The 24,470-nt window shown below is 48.2% G+C and overlaps 1 protein-coding gene across 2 annotated transcripts; it reads left to right on the plus strand.

The window, feature by feature from the left end:
• Nucleotides 1-5,437: 5,437 nt before the first annotated feature.
• Cxcl12 (C-X-C motif chemokine ligand 12) lies at nt 5,438-15,773 on the plus strand. Of its 2 annotated transcripts, none has more exons than XM_051155163.1 (4): nt 5,438-5,608; nt 8,501-8,618; nt 10,448-10,534; nt 13,066-14,074. In XM_051155163.1, exons 1-4 carry the CDS (start codon nt 5,548-5,550, stop codon nt 13,157-13,159), a joined length of 360 nt encoding a protein of 119 aa, XP_051011120.1. In that variant the 5' UTR covers nt 5,438-5,547; the 3' UTR covers nt 13,160-14,074. The 2 variants fall into 2 exon arrangements, with proteins under 2 accessions (XP_051011120.1, XP_051011121.1); XM_051155164.1 differs by lacking the exon at nt 13,066-14,074 and adding an exon at nt 15,607-15,773 and having other exon boundaries at nt 5,441-5,608.
• The last annotated feature ends 8,697 nt before the right edge of the window (nt 15,774-24,470 follow it).

The raw sequence follows: 24,470 nt of genomic DNA on the forward strand, positions 1-24,470 counted from the left end.
AAGAGGGAGCAGGCTATCTGGATGAGACCTGATGAGCTGTGGTTATATGGTGGGGGAGGAGGTCCCTTCTGTCAGAGGTCTAGGGGAGGGGAATAAGGCAGAAGAGGGAGGGAGGATGAGAATGGGAAGACACAAGCAAGAGGATTACAATCTGGATATAATCTAAATGAATTATAATAAATCAAATTTTTTTTACAGTTGCTGTTGTCAATTTAACACAATACAACCACCTGAGAAGGAAGTTTAATGGAATAGTCTAGGTTACACAGAGTGTGCCCATGCCATGAGAGGGTTTTGGCATTGGGTTTTGACTGGGATGAGAGGACCCATTCTGAACTTTACAAGTACCATGTCATGGGCTGAGCCCTAGAATGAATGAAGCGGGGAGGGAAAGCGGAGCACACGTGTGTTAATCTAGTGCTTTCTGTTCTTCACTCTGGGTTTGATGTGATGGCTTCTCTCCCCGCCACTGATGCCAGGACTCCCCTGCCAGGATGCACTCTAGCCTGCAACTTTGACCCCTGGTAGACCCTTTCTCCTTTAAGTTGGTTTTATTGGAGTGTTTTGTCGCACCCAAAAGAAACAAAGCTAAGACGGACGATCAGGTGTGCAAATGATTGAGTAGATACTTCAGAGGTGCTGTAAGCCTTTTCCACAAGACTCCATCTCCTACTAATTGCTTCTTGGCCAGGATCTCAGTGGGACTTATCTTCAAACTTGGCCTTGAGAGGTTCTCCGGGGGAGTCTGTGTACCGCAGGCTCCAGATATCCAGCCACAGTAATGCGGAGTAGAGAACAGAGGGCAGGATGCCCCGCCACACAATAACAGCAAGGGAGGATAGAACCCTGGCTTCTCCGACGTGGGGGGTGGGGATTGACTGTTACCTGTGCATGCATCAGGCATAGTCCTCCACAACTCCCAGGAATTCTTTCCTGGCTTTCAACCAGGACACTGGTCATGTGCTGCTGTTTTTTAGGGTGTCACAATCAGTTCATGCTTCCTATGTCAGAAAGAGTGCCAGGGCCTGGGCCGTGTGTCTCTGCTAGAGGAGGGGCAGTGGTGATGCTCAAGAGGAGAAGCAGTGCTGGGACACATGTCTCCTCAAACTCCAGAAAAGGAGCAAAGACAGGTCAGCGCACCACCATTAAGCATCCCTGTCTTGTCAATACTCAGACATCCCCTCGGTGAGGAAGTAGGTGAGTCAAGCACATGCCTTTCTGTTTCTTTCTATCCACATGTTTTGAATGGGCGGAAAGCCCATGGTGGGAGTCTCTTAAAGTGTAGATCCTGATAGGGCTGTCAGACCCATCGAAGAAACTACAAGATACATAGGTGAGCTTACATCTCAGATACACGATGAATACTTCTTCTCAGCATAAATATGTCCCATGAAACATGTGGAATATTCTAACAAGAACAAGAAATAAGAAAATCTCAACTTATTTATATTCAAATGTCTGAAATTCAAAGATGTTTTGAATGTATAACATAGCAAACTCACGTTCACCCTTCACCAGGACAGCCTCCTTCTAAAAAAATTATATTTAAATCCCAGGTTTTCAAAGAAATAAAAAGGGGATCTCACCTCACAAGTTGGGCAGTGAACACTGAACCAGTTTCACAGGGCAAGTGTGAAGACACAGGGCACCAAGTGAAGTCTGCTGAGCGACTCGGCATTGTACACGCCCCAAGCTCATGGTGTCCGCCATTCAGGTTTGTGGTTGGCCGAATGTGGTCCACACAGCAGAGGAGAGTGTGTTCTGATAGCCGCACAACTCCATCCCTTATAAAGGCTGTTGGCTTTCGTCTGTAACTGAGACAGCAGTAAGAGACTACCCACTTTTTAAAAATTTATTTATTTATTAGGTATATAATGTTTTTGCTTGCATGTACACCTGCATGTGAGAAGAGGGAACCAGATGGTTGTTAGCCACCATGTGGTTGCTGGGAATTAAACTCAGGACCTTTGGAAGAGCAGACAGTGCTCTTAACCCCTGAGCCATCTCTCCAGCCCCAAGACTACTCACTTTTTAAGACTAGAATCATACATAAAAATAAAACCAATCTTGAGCAATATTTGAAGTGTTATATCAGTCATACTTCTGTATTTCTTTTTTAAAAAATACATTAATGTACATCTAAAAATAGTGTCTCCTGTGATCATCCTTATTATGGTAATATTTGTACCACCAAATTATGGAAATAACCTAGATGCCACCAATGGGTGAGTGGAAAATGTACATATGGACAATTGCGTTTCACACAGTCATAAAGATCAGCTAAAGTATGTTATCTGCAAGGAAATGAGAACTCAGTCTCATAAGAAACAAACATTGCTTGTTTTCTGTCCTATGTGGAATCTAGAGAAAAGAAGGAAAGGAGGATATGAAACTAAAAGGGATGTGGAGAAAGGAGAAGGAAGTGAGAAAAAGAAGGCATTAGGCTAACAGGAAGATGAATGTAATCAGTGTGCGTTACATGCAAGCATGCAAGTGTCATGGTACAATTTCTCACTATGCACTATCACTGTTAACAAAGTGTATCTTTAAAAAGACCGTAATAATACTGCTTTCAGAGAGACAACTGAAGTTATCCTGCCAGTTATACACTGCAAATAGGAATTTAGTGAAAACCTTCATCCTTGCACTCAGGAAGACTAGCCAGTGAACTCAGCAGTCAGCTGCCTTGGCCAAGCAGAGAGGTAAGGGACAGATGCTTGTGCCAGGAATCCAGAGGCTGGCCATACAGACATGCTTACTTTGTATGTAACTCTGAAGCCAGCCTGAAGTCTCCCATCCTGATTTCTGGAAAATTCACACTGAAAGGCAAGGGGCAATAGCAGCAGGGCACAGGCACACCCTCCAGCCCCATCCCCCAGCTCTCTGCCTCTCCACCTGTCTGCCCCCACCCCTCCACCCCACCCCTCTGCACCTCCTGCCCCCTACAGCTCCCCACCCCTCCACCCCCATCCCTCTGCCCTCCTTTCAGGCTCTGTGGAGGAGAGCTGCAGACTTCTTAGACACAGAGACAGTGAGTAGTTTTTGTGCCTTCCCACTGAGGAACTGAGTGGAATTAAGTGGACATGGCAGCATGAACAGGGTAGGCCCAAGTTTGGGAGACACTTCTTTGGCTGAGCATACTGCAAGTTTGAAAGGCTTGGGACACCCGTTGTCTCTTTGTGGTGTCCCCTAGAGTAGACAGGGTTTTAAATAAAAACCAGGTGAAAGGGTGTAGATTCGTTTAAATCTAAAATTCACATCCTTGAGCACTCTATTTAAAAATCCTAAACTCTTCCTGTCAGCGCTGCAGCTCCACAGAACACTCACTGGGATTTTATATTTTTATATGATGTATATTTAATTGTTTGCTTTAGTGGTTCTCAACTGACCTTCCTTCTTCCCTTCCTACCTTCCTTCCCCCTTTAGCCCATGTCTAGCACACAGTAGGAGGAGGACCTACCGAAAGCATTTTAATGAACGAATGGGGAGACTAGGCACAAATGTTACCCAAGCTAGCTTCTATTCTGGGGCCTCAGCTGTGGGCGGGGTCTGCCAGAGCCCTTGCTGGCCTCCTCTTTGCTCTTAGCCTCAGCTGAACACCTGTCCCTCACCCTGACTGCTAGGCTGCCATTGTCCTTCTCACCTAATGCGAATAGCAAATATCAAGTCACCAGAGACCTGGACACCTCGTTGGACCAACTTCCAGGGAAGGTTCCCCTTCCCTCAGAGATGATCTGGATGCGAGCACTGGGACAAATTTTTATGTTCAGGGTAGAGTTTCCCCCAGGAGCATCTGGCTTTTCTTTTCTTTTCTTTCCTTTTTTCCAACTGTGCTCTGTAGGTGTCAGGGATCCCATCCTCCCGAACCTCGCGTCTCGGATTAAGGGAGTAGAGGAGATGAGGCCACCAGAGGGCGCCGGAGCCCAGCCTCTGTCGAGCTTGCAGAACAACAGGGCCAGCAACTTCAGAGTTTAGCTTCCTGAAGGCTCAACTCGAGACGACAACGCAAAAGGCAGTGGAAAACGGATGACTGCCTTCTCTGGAATGCTACTTTTTAAACGCAGAGACCAGGCCAGCGAGTTTCTGAATTGAAGATTGGTCCTCATAGTGCGCCTGACAAATGAATGGGTGCAAAGTGCTTGGCTGACTTGCTTAGGACACTCTCAAGGCTGGACCGTTTTCCTCTTGACCCCTGCCTCCCCTCTTTAGTCCCTAGGTGGAGCCCCAGATCCAAAGGTCCTGGTCATGTCGTCAAAAAGACGATCCCCAGATTGCCCCTAGACAGAGGCAAATCTCCATTGTGCACCCCCTTGGGTGGACGTGGTAACAGAATCTAAATCACTAATTGACTATGTGGAAAAGTTGGTGACCAGTACTGCCTATGGCAGAGGAAGGTCCCAAGGATGCTGCCCTCAGCCTTTTATCCCTCCAGGCCGGAGTCCGGTCCCTTCCCTCTTTTTGTCTTCCCACTCTTACATGCCCACACCCGGGTTGGGGTTGCTTTGGCTGACCAGCCGTGCAGCACAAGAGTCTACCTGCAGGGCTGAACACCAATGAGTGTATTTGTCAAGAAACCAAAGACCACCTTTGGAAGCACCGGTTCTGGGAGCAGGACAGTAGAAAATTCTTTCGTCCTTTGAAGAACACTGGACTTTCTTCTGGGAAAGGCAGGGAATACTGAAGTTTAAGGAGCCATTTCCAGCTTTCGTTAACTGAACACCCATTAAAACCAAGCACGGTGAGTCACGACGTTTCGCGGGAGCGAGACTTTCAGTCAATTCTCCGTTTCCACTCTGCGACAGAACAGGGTACAAAGAGGAGGTGGCAAAGAAAATTCACGCTACTGAGCGTCACTGAGAGACCCGCTTGGACTCTTTGCATAGCAGCGCAGACCTACGTTACAATGCAACTTCCCAGAGGGTGACAGTAGTGATACTTTGCCTAGGAGTTCGAATTACTCTAACTGTAGGCTGGTCCCATTGCTCTAAGCCTAGCTGTTCGCTGCTGCAGAGAGTCTGGACGTGAGGTGAGTTAGCTTGAGGAACCAAAGGCAGGGATCTCTGGCAACTTTGGGATGCGCGCAACAGACTCTCGCGCCTGGAACAGACTGTTTCGTCTCTCTGGTGCTTATTTCACTGCTTTCGCCTTCAACAGCCACGTGCGCTTAGTTTCTCCATCTGCATGATGGAGCATTAAGTTCTACAGCCCAGTCTCTTTGTAATTCAGGGCCCAGGAGCCGGACCAGGTTGTGGACTGAGAAGATCAAAGGTCTCAGCACCCAGCGGAGCCGGGGACACCGAAGGCCGCAAGAAGAGGAGGGAGGGAGGGACAAGAAGGGCGGCCTCTCCGCAGGGGATGCGCGTCAGAGACCCCAGCTACACTCCAAGCCCGCCCCTTGACGAGCGCCGCCCCGCCCCGCCCCTCCTGGCTTTCGCCTCTAAAGCACCCCGCGCGCGCCTCTCGCTGCCGCACTTTCACTCTCGGTCCACCTCGGTGTCCTCTTGCTGTCCAGCCCTGCAACCACAGGCGCGCCCTCCCTCCCACGCCATGGATGCCAAGGTCGTCGCAGTGCTGGCCCTGGTGCTGGCCGCGCTCTGCATCAGTGACGGTGAGTGCAATCGGCGCCCGGGCCCGGGAAAGGCTCGCAGCTCTGCGCCTTGGCTCCTCCGGGTCCGCGGTTGGTTCCCTCTGCGGGCGCCGGAGTCGCAGAGAAAAGAACTCGTGTGACGCTGCTCACTGCAATCGAACTTGAGGCAGCCCACTTTACAGGACATGCTTCCTCTCGGTGCCCTTTCCCGTGTCCCATAGGTGGCACCGAAGTTTTGTGCTTTGAGAAGTGCGGCCTCAGAACCCAGAGAAGGCTGCAGGGGAGGACTTGCAGGATTGTTGGGCAAACGTGGGGCCCGTGTGGAATGGGAGCGTGGGCGGCGGTGTCCCGGGCTGCGGGTCCCCGAGCGCGCCAGCTGCACTCAGCTAGTGTCCATCCGCACCCAGATGTTTCCAGAGGCAAAGGGCAGCGCGGTTCCGGAGTTTACTGTACGGGAGATTCATTCTGGTGGTGTGTGTGTAAGCAAACTCTTAAGGGCTGATCAAGTAGCTTGAAGTGTTTGGCTTGGCTATAGGTATGATGCAGCTGAGTTTCGCCCCTCCCAAGCGTAACGGGTCAACTTAAAGCACCGTCAAGGGGTTCTGGGTTAGGCGCCGCGCAGCTCTTGAATTCGCTCCACCAAGCAAGGGCTTCTGCACACTTCGCCGGTCCGTAGCGACGCGGACCTGAGCACGCGTCTCTTCGCTGCCCCTTTTCTTCTTCCCGGGGTCATTAGACAAAGGCGCAGTAGTCCCCCAAGCCATGCACACCTCTCCCCAACCCCCAAACACACCTGCAGATGAGCGCTTTTGTAACGAGCCCCGGAGCCCTGTGCTCTGGAGTCGGAGCTGCAGCAGAGTTCAGTCTCCCAGACCCAGGGTGGTGTCCCGTTTCACTGGGAAAGGGCTTTCATTTTTGTTTTCCTTTTTTTTTTTTTTTTTTTTTTTTTTTTTTTTTTGACACTGAAGAGAAAACTCTCTGCTGTTACAAGACACCATTGCTGCAAAACAAAACAAACCATTGCCTCTGAACACACAAAACAAAACCCTTCCAGTCGGGCTCCTGCTTTCCTTGGCTGCGGAGTTTCCTGAGGAGAACTGAGGGACAATGGGGCTCTTGGTGAGGCTGCGAGCCGTATGCGTTGGTTTGGGGTCTTTCCCGTGAACAACGGGGTACCGGTAGAAATGTAATCTGTTCGGCTAAGTATGTTTGGGGAGGCTGGACTTGCCTAGTCCGAGAGAAATGTTCTCTAAAAGCCTAATGGACTGCTGATCGGAATAGTTTTTTTTTTTAAAAAAAAAGCCACACAAATGAAAGGTAATTTCGATTTTTTCCCCCAATGTTACTGAGAACTCCTGGGAGGCTGCAACTTCCCACTGGCCCCCATTACCCCGTCATGGAGCATGTTGATTTGGGCACTAATAATTGAACGAGCTGGTGAAATTGCAAAGGCCTCTGGCAAACAGTACTGCTTTCTGGGAACTTGGGTATGGGGCAGGAGCGCTGGAACCGGGGTCCTCAAGGCTGGAAGGCCATTGTCCAGAGTAAGTGGGGTGCTTCACCCTTCGACAGTTATGACCCTAGGAAGACTGTAGAGCTCTCTACAGCCGAGCGTGTGGATCAGACCTGTCCCCCAGGCGGGACCCATCGCATTGCCCAAACCCATTTCTTGCTTTACCTCCCAGCACCTGTGTGCCCTCTACTCCTACCCAGTCCTCAAGCTGCGGCATGGCTCACCTTCTGGTGATCCCTGTCTTTTCCCATCAGCTGACCCAACCAACTCATAAGCTCCCCTGGTTAAACCCAGGGCAGGGGGTTTCTCAGGCCCGAGGAGAGAACCTGTTAGAGCTGGATTCGCCCTGGCTCCCCAAGCCAAGCTCTCTAGGTCCCAAGTTCAGGGTAACAGCAGAGCTGGGCTGACGGACTTTGGTCTGATACATGGAAGTTTACTTTTTGCTATGCCTTAGTGTCTAAATGCACTGCTCTTCCCAGGCGACACCAGGTGTGTTCAGCTAAGGGACACCTGCAGAAAAAGTTAAGTCCATCAGAGACCAGATTTGACCCACTTCTCCAGCTGCTTCCCAAAGGTGCAAAACTTCAGAATACTCAGAAGTCCCTTGCAACTCTGAATAAACAAATTTAAAGCCCCTGGATTAACTATTCTCGGCCATGCTTTTAAACTTTGGTGAAAAGAGCCGTGAGTGCAAACATTTGGGGGTATTATGTAGAGCTGGGATAAAAATCTTGTTGTCGAGGAGCAGCTACAAATCCTGTCCTCGGGGCTTGCAATTCTAGACTTAAAGGGTGGGTCTGAAGAGGGGTTCTAAAGGAGCCCCCTTGCAAATTTACACTGATGAGTGTCAATTATGGCATTTTGCAAATTGGCGAATTGGCAAACAAAGCTAGTAATAGGATCCAGGAGGCTAAGTATCCAGGTACTGACCATAAAAAGCCACATTTGACTCCAGCTCTTGGGGAAAGCTGGATAGAAGGTAAAATCCAGGGCCTCCCTCTCTGGATTCCTTTGTGATTTCCAGGGTTTAGGGTGAATGGGAGGAGGGAAAACTGCAGGTGGTAGAGGGTGCCCCCAGCCCCCCTCCCAAAATCCCCACCCCCAGGCCCCCCACCCTGACTGCAGGCCTGTGCCTGAGGGAAGAAGAGAGCCTAGAACCTCCTCCACTTTTCCCCAGGTCCTTTTTTGTCCCATTTCCCCTTAGAAGCTGAGCGTTGTCAAATCTCACTATGCTCCCTTACAGAGAAGATGCTATTTATAAGAATGTTTCTGTAGCCATTCCTGCCACTGCTCCTGACCTTCCTGACCAGCCCAGCATCTCCTTATCCCTCAAGCAACCCACCCCCCAGCACCAGACAGAGTAATAACAGGCCTTCTTCTCTCTCTAACACTGCCTCTAGGTAAGCCCGTCAGCCTGACCTACAGATGCCCGTGCCGGTTCTTCGAGAGCCATGTCGCTAGAGCCAACGTCAAACATCTGAAAATCCTCAACACTCCAAACTGTGCCCTTCAGATTGTGTAAGTCTTAGCCATCATCCCCCTAAGATGAGCACAACATAGCAAGCCTTAGACTTGGCATAATTAGCAGCAGCTGTAGCCACCATGAGGACTCCGATAGGCCATCAGACATGAGTTTCAAAGGCTACTTTTGTTCGCGGAACCCCCGGTTGCGCTCAGAGCTTCTCACTTCTTTCCAAGCTGCCTCTTGCAGCACAGTGGGTTGCCTCTGTACAGAAAACGTCATGGAGTTTTACTGAGGTCAGCCCTCAGCTAGCAACAGTTGTATCTGGTCCTGTCAGTTTCAATGCTCGGGTGTTCAAAGGGAATACCTTTTTTTATTCAGCAAATAAAATGAAATAAAAATAAAACTATAAGACCTTAGATGGCATGGAAATTTATTTCAACCACTTGCCAAGAGGTCAGCTTTCTAAGGTTGTTTTGTTTTGGAGCTTTCAGGTTTGCTGGATGTTGATGGTAGCTGCCAACACTTGATTTAAGTTTAGGTGGGAAATAAGGAAAGCCCGAAGCATATACATGAAGGATGTAAATAGCTCACTTATGGTATGGTAGACTTGGCAGAGATATGTGTGGGGAGCTAGTCTGTCCTCCCACACCCGAGGATGGTAAGGGCTCACAGTCTCCTAGGAAGGGCTTACATCCCTTAGGTGACTCAACTGTCAAAGTGAGATGATGACTCAGTAGCTGGAGGAAAAGCTGGGCTACCCCAGAGGCTTTTCTGCCCAACAGTGACTGCTTTAGGCTTTCTTTTCTTTGTCAACCTTCCTTTCCAGTCTTCGCTGCTGTACATATGTTATGTTGCAGTGTGCTCTAGGAATCTCGATGGTGATCATCATCATCATCATCATCTTGACCAAAACACAATTCTCTCCTGAGAAAGGATTTTTTTTAAAGATGGTGAATTTAGTTTTGTCTAGGCAGTGCTGGCCCACAGTGCCAAATACAACTTTTGTGTCTAGGTGATCACTAAATTCATGAGTGGCTGGACCCATTCGGACACTCAGTGTTCCCTACTGAAGGTACAGCCCCCAGATACTATCCAGTGGCTAGAAAGAAGTTGTCTCAGGATGTTTTGGATTACCTGGCATCCAGGGCCTTATGGAGAACAACCAGGGGATAAGTTCACGCGCATTCATCTCCCCAGTAGGAAGCTCTAGGGATGGGAGGAAGAGTATTGAGTTAACCATAACAAATCCACAAGACCAGAGTCCCGGTAAACCCTCTCAGGCAACCACGTGACAGCTCATGGAATCTACTCCTTGCCCACCTGGACGATCCCACTTCACCCACCTCACCTGCACCATTCCTCCCCTCACGGGACCGCTGCAGTCTTCTTTCTGAGCCACCCTTAAGTTTGTCCCATATGCTACCAAGATGATCCATCAAAAAAAAAAAAAAAATTAAGGCTGCTTCTGGCACTCACCAGAAGTTTCCAAGACCTCCCCCGTGAAGTCAGAGCCATCCACGCCCCGCCCCTTTTCTATGTGTCTCTCCTCCACATCCACGTTGACTCCTTCAGGATCTTTGTTCATGGTTGTCCCGTTGCTTTGCTCTCTTGTCAAGCCTCTGCTTATCCTTGAAAGGCCAGAAGCTCAACTGCTCCCACTGTGGTCTTATCCCTGTGTCCCTAACTCCTCTGTGGTGGACCCGATACACTTCAAGTGCTGTGTCTTCCCCCAGCAAACCTCAGACAGCTTCCAAACCTGACGCTTTTTCCCAGGGCCGCAGCTCGGCCCTTCAGTGACGACCTTATGCTGGGTGTGTAGGTGAGCCCGGGCAACGCCTGTCTCCCACTCATCTGTGCAGTGTCTCCCCTTCTGTTTTGGCAGTGCAAAGCTGAAGAATAACAACAGACAAGTGTGCATTGACCCGAAACTAAAGTGGATTCAGGAGTACCTGGAGAAAGCTTTAAACAAGTAAGCACAACAGCCCAAAGGACTTTCCAGTAGACCCTCCCCCCGAGGAAGGCTGACATCCGTGGGAAATCAAAGGGCAGTGGTGGGGAGGAGGGCCTGACCCTGGCCCTGTTGGCCAGTGGGACAGCTCTCACCGGGGTCATGCTGAGGTTTGCCAGCACAAAGACACTCCACCACAGCTTATGGTACGATATTGCAGCTTATATTCATCCGTGCACAATGGAGCTTTTATAACTGGGGTTTTTCTAAGAAATTGTATTACCCTAACCAGTTAGCTTCATCCTCATCATCTTCATCATCATCCTCATTTTTAAAAAACAGTGATTACTTCAAGGTCTGTACTCCGTTTGCTCTGGAGCTTCTCTTATCCCTGGGGCCTCTGGGCACAGTTGCAGGCGGTGGCTTTGCGGGGAGCCTTAGACAGTAGTCACCTTCCTCCAGGGGCGATCGGGAGGAACGCTGCAGGGCTTGTCCTGCAGGGGGCGCTCCTCGACAGATGCCTTGCTGCGAGTCTCGCGCAGTTCAGGGCTGGGCTCTGCGGAGGCGGCTCTTGCCTCCTTTTTCCAGTTCAGTTATTGTACCAGCGTAGGGAAGCTTCCTGTAGAAGTTATCCCTGGGATCTGTGCTCAGAGACTCTTTCCTTGCCGGTCCTGCTCTCTGCTTGCCTCCCAAAAGCATGCTTCATCTGGCTTCTGCTTCCCACCTCCGTAGGCTGATCAGCTGATGCTGCCCAGGAAGGAAGGCGAGTGATTTGAGGTGCTCCCTCCTTTCTTCCCTTTGCTTTCCTCTCACTCGGGCCTTTTGTGAGATGTCTCTTTGGCGTCCTGCAGAATGGAGCCAGCCCCTCCTGGATAATGTGAGAACATGCCTCTATTTACCTACAAAAGGCAAGCTGAAGAGTTGTTATAAATGAAAATGTAAATCTGAGTACTTACTTCGAGGAATTGGGCTTTTCTAATTGCCCCTGAGTCCTATCTATTCCATGGTGGCTCCATGGGCTCTGAGTTTTCAGATATCAGACAATTAAAATAATAATTAATAATAATGATGAATAAGCCAGAATCTTGCCATGAAGCCATAGTGGGGATTCCAAATTCCAATCAGAAATAGAGACAAGATAAAACTTGGATACATTCTTATGATCACAGATGGCCCTGGTGGTTTTGGTAACTATTTGCAAGGCATCTTTTTTTACATATATTTTTGTGCACTTTTTAATGTTTCTTTGGAAAACAAATGTATTTCAGAATATATTTGTAGTCAATTCATATATTTGAAGTGGAGCCATAGCGATGCCAGTAGATGATCTCTATGATCTTAAACTACTGGCAAATTGTAAAGAAATATCTATATGACTATGTACTGCAGCTTTCCAGTGTCAGCCACAGTGTACTGTCCCACATGTACTGAGATTGTATCGACTGTGACGTCATATGCACTAGCAATAAAATGCCAGTTGTTTCATGCTGCAAGCCTCCTGCTGTATGTGGGAATTTATTTACCCGAAATAAAATCTATCCGTTGTTAGATGGAGTGCATATATATTTCTCAAGATTATTAAAACAGGCCTTCTGTTGGTCAGGTGCCGTGGGCTGCCCTGCGGTCAGGGTCAGCAGCAACACTGCGCAGATTGAGTCTGCGACGAAAGTTTATGCGTGTTTTTTTTTTAACCCAAGCTAGTTTTCTGATGAATAATACTTGACTCACTAATTCCTCCTCCCCTCCTCCTCCTCAGTTCTCCTAACATCCTCATGTAATCCCCAGACTCAACCCCAGTAATATCAAGCTTTACTATTTTCCCATGTAAAAAAAAAAAAATCCCATGACTCCAGGCCATGTTAATACTTTTGTGGGAACAGGTGACTTCACCCCATAAATCATTAAATACCATTCCGCTTGAATCATTTTAATGTGACAGTCACAAACCAATTGCTCTAATAAAGACTCTGCTAACCATCTCTTTCCCTAGCTCTCTAGAACAATCTCAGTTATCCCTAGGGATGCTCCCCAGCATCCACAGAAAAGTGGTGGGATCAAGCACGAGCTGCCTTCCTTGGCTTAGCCTCCCTTGGAGGGCTGCCTGAACCTGGGGCCTCAGCCCCTAGTGCTTTGTTTAATTTGAAATGCAGATTTAAAGTGAAAGCAGGGTTCACCTCTGCTATGAGAAGGAAGGCAGACACCCCCGCCGCCGCCCCCAGGCCTTCCTTCCACATCCTCCTGAGATTTTTGTCCCCTGCTTTGGCAGGATTGGTATGGACCAGGACCAGCCTGGCAAACTGGCAGTCCCCAGCCATGAGCAGTTCCCAGGTCATAGGGTTAAGACAGCCCGTTTACCGTTTGGGTGGGGGAAATGTCTGGCTTCCTTGGATATGTTGCATATGAACCACACTTTGCCAAGTGGTCTCCAGGCCTCAAACTAAAGACCGAGTTAAATAGACTCATCACGAGGCGATGCTAAGTTATTGTGAGAACTAAGATACGGCTCCTGTTCTGTTGCATTGTGATTAATGGCTCTACTAATTTTATCTAAGGGGGCGCAGAGAAGAAAAAGTGGGGAAAAAAGAAAAGATAGGAAAAAAGAAGCGACAGAAGAAGAGAAAGGCTGCCCAGAAAAGGAAAAACTAGTTACCCGTTTCCTGCAGATGGACCGCAGTGCACTCTGCTCTGCTGCTTTGTAACTCGCAGACCCCACAACCCCGGCAGGGGCTCAAACTTGATGGTAAACTCTTCCCTCTTCCTGGGGCAGACCCTCACACCCCAGGCAGGTGCTTAGGCTTTCCTGCCCTGATGACCACACCAGCTGCTTATTTATGTGCTTCTTAAGGCCCTGATCCGTCTGCTAAGCTATGAAGAAAGTAAGTGTACAGAGACTGGGGTGGAGGCTAACTAAGCCACAGAGGACCTGCCTAGCCTGGCAGCATTGCCCCGAGCTGAGCCCCTGGCCAAAAGTTCACAAGGCTCATACCCAAATTCAACATTCCTATGAAGGCCAGGGTGGCCTGCTTAGCCAGGAAAGGGCATGCAACTTCCCATCAGCCACTGCCCCTTGTGGCCTTCTCAGGACATGAGGTAACTGACTTGCTCTCAGGCCCCACCACAAGCTTTTCCAAGTACCTGCAGCCTGGAAAGGAACTTCAGCCTTGCTCCCCTGGCTGCGAGCAGCTTTGCCTCCAGCCCAGAAGGGCTTCCACAGACTGTGTATCGGGCGAGCAGCAGCGGGAATGATGAAATCTCAGAAAACAGATGTGAGCTGCTTCTCAGGGACTCTTTTTCTTTGGATGGCTCGCTTTAGAGTCTTTAAACGGGTCCCTCGTGAGGAGGGCAGATGTGCTCTGGAACTTTCTGAAAGGCCAGCAGCTTCAGGGATTTGTAGTCTGTCCTCCCCCACTTTGGTCTCAACATCCCCGGGGTGGTGTGCTATCTGGGCACGGCTGACTCTGACCTCGCTCCTGAGAGATGTCTGCCTTCAGTGAGTTGGGTTAAAGTTCTAGAATTTTCTACTACCCCTCCCCATTCTCACCTAGCAATTTATATATATATATATATATATATATATATATATATATATATATATATATATTTTTTTTTTTTTTCTGTTCTTGTTTTTGCCAGTTTGTGATGGAAGGATAGAGGCAAGCAAAGGCCCTGGTTTTAGTAGTATTTTGGGAAAAGGTTCTTTAAATTTCTTGGCCCTTTTCTTCACCTCATGTACACACACACACACACACACACACACACACACACACACACACACCTTGTATTCCATACCTTTGGGTATAATTTTCATAATAGCTGCAGAGAGAAGAAACGATCTGAAGATGTAGCAAATGGATTTCAGGGGAAAGGAAGGCCAAGGCCCTGTGTGTCCTGCTCTCTTGGGTCCCTAAGTTCTGTGTTCCCTATGGGTTCTAGCACTAAACAGGCATAGCCCTTTATGGTCCTTGTTAGGGAGATCACCAACTGTTATCCTTTATCCAAACTGCTCTGCCAGCCCATAGCCTTTCCTCAGATATGAAGATGGCAGGCTGGACTATGGGCGGGTACCTCTACAGGCCCAGAGTCACTGCCCATCCTTCTTGTGGTGGCCAGCTACAGTCTGGTCTCAGTGGCTAAGCTGGGACCTTTCTACTATAATTTCTGGAGGCCAGATCTGTGCCCAAGCCCCAGCTCTGCTTAGGAAGGGATGCCTAGCCCCTCCAGGACACTGGGAAGAACTGTTGGCCCCATAGCAACCAAAGACCAAACTGAGGATGCCCTGAGGTAGAAGACCACTTTCTAACATGCCTCCCACCATCCATCTCCAACTCTTAGGGGAGCTGGCTGGGAGTAGGCCATTCCTTAGGGACCACAGCAAGCTCTGCTCGCTTTCTGTGACTCCCGGGAGCTCCTTTGTGCTTATGAAGCCCTTCTAATGGGCAGCCCCAGCCTGCTGGACCGAGTCACCATGGAACTGGCCAAGAAGCGGATTTCATCTTGTGATGGCTTGAAGTAGGATGTATTCCTGCAAGGTCTCAGGCAGGTGAGAGGGGTAGTCCTTACACTGTCCAGCACAGATGCCTTCGGGGAGGACATGGCAGCCACAGAGGCCGCCTCCTGAGTGCCAAGACCTCCTCTAGTGTGTGGACCAGCCGAGAGAGTTCAAGAAAGAATGAGTTTTTGATGGAAGCTGTGGAAACTGCCTTGGATTTTTGAGGCCCCGGGATGCCCAGAAACACAGCACATGCTGTTGCTGGGGTAGATGCATAGTCTCGACACCGGTGTCCTACAGTTAAGGCAGTGTGCCTTGTCCTGTGTTCCTTGCACCATGCCTCCTATGCCAGTGTGTGTCTGCCTTACCCTGTGTTTCACATGTTCATCTGTCTTCTCTGCTTACCACCATCATCCAGACCCTCGCCACCAGCCCTGGCTGTGTCCTTCCCTGCTTTCACGCCCTCTCAGGCCTCGGAAGGAAGACATCATGGCTGCAAGCTGAACTAAGGAGTAGGGCTCGAGGCTTCTCGCTAGGCCACGCAGCATCCCAGGCACATGGTGAGAATCTGCCTTAATGGTGTCTCCTCTGTTCTTGTCAACAGGAGGCTCAAGATGTGAGAGGTGTGGGTCAGACGCCTGAGGAGCTTGCAGAAGGAGCCTAGGTCTGAAGTCAGGGTTAGGGAAGGGCCCATAGCCACTTCCTCTGCTCCTGAGCAGGGCTGAAGCCATTTCCAAGGGACTTGCTTTGCACAGTTTGCTGTACTTTCACCATTTGATTATGTAGCAAGATACATGGTGTTTATCTTTCATTTAATCTGATTGTCCAATGCCATTGGTGACAGGCCAAGGCCACTATGTTATTTCCCTTGTTATAATACCTTTCCCATGGAGGACCTTCTCTGGCTAGGGCCTCCCCAGGTTTGTCTCTTGGAGCTGAGGCAAGAGACTCATCCCCTTTTTTTCTGAATGGGAATTGGCTGTCCCCCGCCCCAAGGCCTGCAGGGCTTTCCCAAGCGGAGGCAGGAGTGTGAGGTCAGGGAAGATGTGATCCACCCTCATCCCACGCTCTCCTCCTCATCCCACCACACCCATCATTTTCTCTCATCCATCATCATGTGTCTCCAAGACTGTGTCTCCGTGGCCCTGAAAAAGGACTCTCTCAAGAGGAAACCTCTTACTCAAATGGGACAGCAAGAAGGAAAGGGAAAAACCCTGTGTGCATCTATGTCTTGCTTGGGATATTGTCTATTCAACCCCTGCTTCTGTTCAAAGTCCATGTCCTCATCCATTGACCAATGTCTCGTCCATGCACTGTCTCTAACCCAAATGCAAAGGCTGAGTATGAGGTGATGGCCCCTGAGGTCCAGGCTGTAGTTGTGGAGGATGAAAACAACCTCAGTTCCCTCGCTGCTCACAGGGTCATTTTGGACACACAGAGCCCCCAAAGAAAGGTTTGCAGCAGCGCTTAGCCCTGAGGTTTCAGCTTCCTGGCTCCAAGTACATCATTCTGTTGAGGAATAGCAGTTCTTAATCCTTCTAAAGTATTTTTAAAAGGCAAAGCATCGTACTCACCTTGGCATTCCTCTGCAAAGGGAGGTGAACTGCCTACCTTTCCTTAAGACAGCCTAGCTGGTGGGATTGACATCACTGCTTGATGTGTGGCTCTGGGAGTGGCTTCTTGGCTAACGCTGCCCCTTTGACTAAAGCCTCCAGTTCTTCAAGTGAAAAGGGTGTAGGCAGAAGAGAAAAGGAAGGAGAGCCACCAGTTGGCTGGACACCCAAGTAGGATGAGGCAAGAAAGCCACAGTTAGATAATCTTCAAAAGCAACTATTTGAGAGTGGATCATCTGTAGAATTGTTAGCAATGTGGGCATGTGGGGGGCGCATTTATATAAATAGTCCTTTAAGTTGGTTTTCACAGTAGATGGAAAAATCCATCCAGCAAGTTTTAGATCAAATTTGAAAAAAAACTAAAAGCCGGTTAGGATATGGGGCGTGCAGTTAGTTGCAGAGATGGGCCCTTATACGGATGCAGAATCTTGTTAACCCCTCTGGAAATGAGCATTCAGTGCTCCTGGATTAGGTACCATGCAGGCAGATTGTTAGTGCAACAGTGATCTCACCCAAGCTTATAATAGCGTTGCTTGGAAGGAGACTAGCACAGCCCTCTATCTTCACTCTAGTTAGGGGTCCTTTCAATGTCCCCTCTCCATGGGAGGGAAACCTAAGGGTGGAAACTGCAGGGAGACTTACTTGTGTATCAATGTCTCAGCAGACCACCAGCTCCTACGTGAAGACAGCCTGCCTAAAGCAAGTACGCATTTGAATAGGACATTTACATAGGAAAAGTCTCTCCCCCCCCCCCTTAATCCCCTGTCCTCTTGCTTTCAAAATACAAGCCAAGGCACATCCATAAACTGTTGCCTGGGGACACCTAGCTGACCCTGCTGGTCTGGGTGCTGCTTGCATCCCATCTTCCCCTGGGCGCCAAGTAACCTGCCAGGCAGCCATCGCCTTTGTTACCAGCCTTTGCATCTGGATAGGGTTAGGGGGTTGGAGACATACAGTCTGCTTTGTGTTGAAACCCAGATTTGTGCCTTCTGTTTATGCTGTGCTGCTGGCTCCTAGGGGCACTGGGACACTAGCAAGGGGGTGCAGCAGAGGTGGCAGCAGAGCCATCTGAGAGAGGGTCTGCAGAGCACAAGGCTGCTGCACTCTTCCTTGGATTTGGCCTGAGGCCTTAGGCCTCTGCAACGGGGTTCTGTTTATCTTCTCGAAAGTGATTTTCTCATCAACGGTGTCACCAGGGGTTTCCTTACAAAGCCCAGTCATCCTCCCCCAGGTGATGGATAAGACCTGAGGAAACAGTCTCTCTGCACAACTTCCCTGACCCCTTTTGAAGTAACCTCATTCATTCCTCAAAGTGTTCCATAGAAACCTCCAAATTCCCCAGCTGACTTCGGCCACTGCCAAGTTCACAAAACCACTCAGCAAGGTTATTGCCAACCCCGATGGACTTGCAGTGTCTAAGCAGCGATGGGCTGTGTTGCACGTGGTGAATACTGTATTTTGTTTCAGTTCTGTCTCCCAGATAATGTGAAAATGGCCCAGGAGAAGGCAGCTTCCTATATGCAGTGTGTGCTTTTTTTTATTCTCGTTTTTTAAAAATATATGACAGTTATTTGAGAAGCCATTTCTACTTTGAAGTCATATCAATGAAAATAATGTATCTTCACCCATGATTTTCCTAATAAAGTTCTGTATTCAAATGTAGCTGCCAAGAATCTGCAGTGAATGTCACCACATGGAATTTTCCATACTTGGTTTTGCTCCCTCAAACCCCACTCTGAGGGACCACCGTGTCTTAGCAGAAGAGCCTAGCAGGCAACAGGCCCCTGATACTCACTCCTTTTGGACTAACTGCCAACGCTAGACAGTCTCAACAGGAAGAGGTGTTCCCTTTTCTCCAGACGACCTGGATTGCTCCTTAGAGGCCAGCCAGTCTTTCCCTGTACAGAGCAATGCCTTAGTGTAAAGCCACAGGAGTTTGCCTAACAGTCCCAAGAGTTTGGGAGAGGAAGACCCACCTTATACATGTAGGTCCTGTTGGAAGGCAACAGAGGAAGGACGCTGTCCCTGTCACACAGTTGAAACCCACAGTATTCCGCATGTATCTGTCCTAGGTGAAGGAATTAATGGAAACCAAAGGGTTATTCACTGACTGCTGCTGGCCAGCTTCCCCCAAGAACCCTGCATCCCCAACATAGATTGGTCTTTAAATTCTCTCTGCTCCATATTCAGCCGTTTTTTTGAAAGAGAGCCTAGCAGCAAGTTCCAAATGCCTAAGTCTGCAATGTTAGTGGCCCAGACCTTACCTCATCAGCTCCATACTCACACATTTCCCATTACTGATAGGGTAGTTTTCATGTAGGTCTAAATTACATAATACACACAGGAACAAGAAAGTTGGAGGCCCCGGGAGAGGCAATGTGGGATTGCATGACTACATGGGCATGCGATATAATGAATAGAAAAGAGCTTGAATTCCATTCTCCCTTTGCCCACCTCATGACCTGAGACATACCAGTTGCTCTCAGGGTCCCAGTCATATGCCAGCCAGAACAGAGGATTAGATTGAGAGAGTGTTAGGATAGGCTACAATAACAGAAAAGTCCCATCCCTAGGCTTCCAGAAGGTTCTCTCTTTGTACCTCCTGTGCTGTGAAGATCACAGAGCTAGAAGAATAGGGTTGAATTTGCTCCACAAGCAATCCCACAGCAAAGCCCAGAGATGGGGTTGAGGCCTCCTGGCCAGTGAGGGGAAGAAGCTTCATATTGGTCCCTGTGGGTTCCCTGGAGTCAGAGCAGTGTTCTCAAGAACACTAAGCTGCTATTCCTGCACAGGGCCTGATATAACCAAATCTCACTCCAAACAGTCCATATCTACAACCCACCGTGTCCCTTTCCCTCTCCACTTGCAAGGAAGCAGGCGTTTCCATACAGCACAGGACAGCCAGTGTCAGGGAAGCTCAGAGCAGAAACGTGTCTAATTTAGGCTGCAGTGAAGGCTCCCCAGGGCATGAGAGAAAGTATGCTCTTTTCAGAGCCAGTCGACAGAGCACACTGGACCACTGAGGGCCCACACGGTATCCTTATGAATTACAAGCCGCTCCATGGGGGCTGCACACAGGGAGTCCAGCACAACAAAGGAAGCTGGGGTTCTGTCTCCTCCCTCCTCTTGCCATACCCTTCCTTATGTGAGAGGCATAAACTGTACAAAGACAGCTAAAGTGAACTGAGACCCATGGTGAGAAGGGCTCAGAAGTCAGGAAAAGTATGAGAAAACCCATCACGAGGGTGATCAGATGCCTGGACACCCAAGGGCAGCTGTGGGCCAATCTTGTTTCAGGGGTGCGAACACCCAAAGGCAGCTGTGGGCCAATCTTGTGTTAGGCGTGTGGACCCCCAAAGACATCCTCATGTTCTGCTTCTCTTTCCCTGTCCTCAAACTGAGGGCTGGACACCCAGGACTGAGGACAGGTCGAGGAGAAGCAGAGGTCACTAAAACTTGATCTATAGGATAAGAGAGCAGGGAATCCACAGGGGAGAGGCTCAGAAGGCATTGATGTTGGCCAGTATTGCATGCCCTGGGCTCCCTGTACTCCAATTAAGTCCACTTCCATCCAGAATAAAAACTTCTTTCAGTAACACCAACATAGCCATGTCTAAGTCCATTGGGCCAAGTGGGGCAGGTATGGATGCCACAGGCTGGTGCTTTGCACAGGCAGTTGCTAGAGATCTCCTGACTACTCTGCTGAGCTTCCGCAGACATCTTCTTGTAGCCCACATCCTGCTTTTAGATGGAACTCCAAGGAAAGATTGTTGTGACTGGAGAAGTGTCCTAGACTATGCCTGCCATCCTAGGTGATCAAAGTCTCAGAGGCATTGCCCAAGCTCTCCCCATATACAACATGCTCAGAGTCGATATAGAACCTGGTTAATCTTCCTTTCCTAAAGATACCCACAGGCACCAAACTGACTGGCCCAGAATCCCCTGTGGAGAGAAAGTTGCACATCCAATGGCCTGTCAAGTGCATGATGGGACTTAGAATCCACTCCTTCCTGTGTGCCCAAAGATGAACCAAAGCCATGAATCTCTAGGTGAAGTCCATCCTGGAGACTCCTACTGAGCTGTAAGCTCCAGATGGATTGCATGACAGTTTATTCCCAATACCTGAGCATGACGAGTGTTTAGAGCATGCTCATTGATGTCTACAAGCTAACATCAACAGCCACGAGCTGGTGCTCTTCCAAGGCCATAGCTCTCAATCTTCAGCAACCGTGCTCTCATTAGTTTGGGGGTAAATGGACCACAAGACCAGGTAGGAGCAAAGCAGAGAGACTCCAGGCTCGTCTGTTATTGCTGAACATGGAAGGGAGCCATCTGGGTGGATTGGCAAGAGATGCTTGAGCATTTAGACTTGTGAAGAGCATAGGTACTGTGGACAGCTGTATGACTCATGGGATGCCGGGTGAGGCAGAAGGCCAAGTGTAAAGTGCAGCAGACAGCCCATGAGGCAGATCCAAGGTGTGGAACAACCTTAATAATCGAATAAAAATACTTGCCTGTCTTCTAAGCAGCATTAAATGCCTATCACTTGTAATGGAAGGTTAAGGCTTCATTGAGAATAGCCACATTTCACTCTGTAAGTTACCATGAACACATGTAATGTCTCATGGCGCCCTTCTGAGTGCCTGTGCCTAATTAAAAGCTACAAACCTTGGTAAAATTGAAGACATGCATGCATGCATATGTGAAGACCACACATAAGCTTAGTTTGCATGATATTGTGGCATTTTCATCTTGAAAATTCATGCTCAAGAGCCTTGCAATCAAGTTACCAAAAATGGCCCCATAATGTTTTTAAGTAAGTTTGTGGTTTTGTATTGGATTTCATTCATAGCTATCCTGGGTTACATGTAACAGGTTGGATGACCCTGGCCTATATTATATCTCTGGCTAAAACAAAAGATTGTAGTTAAGTAGATACTTCAGTAGTTAAAAGAACTTTCTTTTTAATTTTATTTATATTTTATTTAATTAATTTATTCAGAATATATCTCAATTGGTATCTTAGCCCTTGTATCCTCCCATTCCTCCCTCCCTCCTGCTTTCACCCTAATCCCCTCCCCTATGTCTGTGACCTAGGGGACCTCCTCCCCCACTATATGGTCATAGGCTATCAGGTCTCATCTTGGTAGTTTGCTTATTCTTTCTCTGAGTGCCACGAGGCCTCCCCATCACGGGGAAATGGTCAAATATGGGGCACCAGAGTTCATGTCTGAGTCAGTCCCCACTCTCCAAATAACTGTGGAGAATGTCCTGTCCATTGCCTAAATCTGAAAAGGGATTCTATGTTTACTGCATGTATTGTCCTTGGTTGGTGCAGTAGTTTGAGCAGAACCCCTGGGCCCAGATCTGCCCATAATGATATTCTTCTTGTAGGTTTCTAGGACCATCTAGATCCTTCTATTTCCCCATTCTCCATACTTCTCTCACCTAGACTCCCAGTAGTATGTCCTCACAACTATCCTAATCTCTTGGTAAGTGAAGACTTTCATAGGACACTCTTGGGATAGTGTCCAATTATAAGTGCGTATATACCATATGAGTCTTTCTGCCTCTGGGTTAACTCACTCAGTATGATCATTTCTAGTTTCCTCCATTTGTCCAAAAATTCCTTGTTTTTTTTATATCTGAATAGTATTCCATAGTGTAAATGTACCACAGTTTCTTTATCCATTCTTCGACTGAGGGACATTTAAGTTGTTTCCACAACAAGGACATATGCTCAACCATGTTCATAGTGGCCTTATTCAGAACCTGGAAAAGAACTCTGTGTTCTTGCAGAAGACCCAGGTTTGGTATCCAACACCCACATAGAGTAGCTCACAACAGCCTGTAACTCTAGTTCCAGCCTGTGACACCTGTTTCTTGCCTTCACACATACTGGAACACATGTGGTGTGCATACATACATGCAGGCTCATGGTACACATAGAATGAAAATAAATTAATCCTTTATTTAAAGAAAAGATTATTGTCTTCCACAGCAAAGGAAGAGTCAGAATAAGGAAAAAAAACTATTCCAGAGAAGAATAACACTGGAAATTCAGAGGTGAAATTTGTGAAAACACAGCTGAAAACTGTGGAGAAAAAGACAGGGATCACAAAGCGAAGAAGCAAATGAAGGGAAATACAATATTAACTTGGAATTTCTAGAGGCCCTGGTGAAAAGAAACTGGCAGTTCCTGCTCAGGACAAGCCCAGAGTTGCTTGCTTACAAGCCACAAATGGACTTGCAAGTTTTAATGAGATAGTGTTTCCTCTGGTGGACAATGTCAGGAATAGAAAGAAATCACCCTTTAAACATGCATTCAATCATTCATTTACCTCCCCCTCCCGTGTGTGTGTGTGTGTGTGTGTGTGTGTGTGTGTGTGTGTGAGAGAGAGAGAGAGAGAGAGAGAGAGAGAGAGAGAGAGAGAGAGAGAGATAACACGAGTGTAGAAGCCAAAGAATGCCTTAAGGAAGCTTGTTCTCACCACGATTTGATTCCTGGGGATTGAACTCAGATTCCCGGGCTTGGGTGGATTGGGGTCAGGGGAGGCACAACTGCTGAGCCACCTGGATGCTCTCTATTTTGTAATCCTGCTGTATGACTCACAGGACAGTGGTTTGGCTCTGTGTGGAGAGTGAACCAGTTATTTACAGCTGGCTACCCTGGGGTCCCAAGAACTGGAAACCATCACAAGCCAGTGTGAGAAACAGCCCTGGAAAGCAACTGTGGTAAGTGGGAGGGACAGATGCTGACAGGCTGAAAAGCACAGGTGACCCCATCAGTGGAGAGTAACTCAGAACCTCCCTAGCCCTGGGCCTGAGGTCAGCAAGTGAGTCAACTTTTGAAGCCACTTATCTTTCATGCTACTGTGGGGTCCCAGATCTCTGAGGTTCCAGCGTTTTGCTTTGAGATGCTAGTGCAAATTGCAGTGCTGCCGTTGACTCCCACATTCCTAACACGCTTGGGAGACATCCCCAGCTGGAACATTGGCCAGCCCAGAGAATAGGATCTGAGGAGTTCCTTAAGGATGGGAGAACCTGTGTAGCCTACAGACTTCAAAGGTAAATGTGGCCAGCAGAGAGACCTCTGGTATGCACAGAAAAGAAGCTGCCTCAGTGAAGACAGCTCTGAGAGACAATGGACACTTGTGCAACACAGACAGGCTCAACAGTTTATAGAGCTTGTGAACTCCTCTCTTTCCCGTGATTTATAGCAAGACTTTGGGATACAGCAAAGGTGATTCTAAAAAGAAAGTTTATAATGTGTCTACATTCTGAAATCGGCAGTATCTCAAATAAATAACTTAATGATGTATATAGGCATCTTAGAAAAACAAGAATGAACTAAACCTAAAAGCAATAGATGGAAAGAAATAATGACAATCAGGGTAGAAATTAATGAAACAGAAGCTAAAAGAACAAATCCCAGAATCAATGAAACAAAGTTGAGTGGGGTTTCGGGGGTGAGGGATATGCGTGGGGATGATGCAAATAGGAAAAGAAGTTAAATTATCCCTATTTACAGAAGACATGATCCTATCTTTAGAGACCTTTAATGACTATACCAGCAAACACACAGATATGATTCAAAAACAAAAAACAAAAGCAAACAAACAACAAAAATTTTCAACACAGTAGCAAGATAGAAAATCAGCATACAAAAATCAGTAGCAGGTTCTAGAAATGGCTAAGTGCTAAAGTATTTACCATGAAAGAGTGAGGATCTGAGCTCAACCCCCTGAAAATGTAGAGCTTATTTGTAGTTGCTTGTAAAGCCCCCTGCACTGGAAAGGCAGAGACAGGAGCGTCCCTGGGGGAGGGGAGGGAAGGAAAGGAGAGAGGAGAGGGT

The sequence above is a fragment of the Acomys russatus genome, chromosome 13 (assembly GCF_903995435.1).
Source record: "Acomys russatus chromosome 13, mAcoRus1.1, whole genome shotgun sequence".
Lineage (NCBI taxonomy): Eukaryota > Metazoa > Chordata > Mammalia > Rodentia > Muridae > Acomys > Acomys russatus.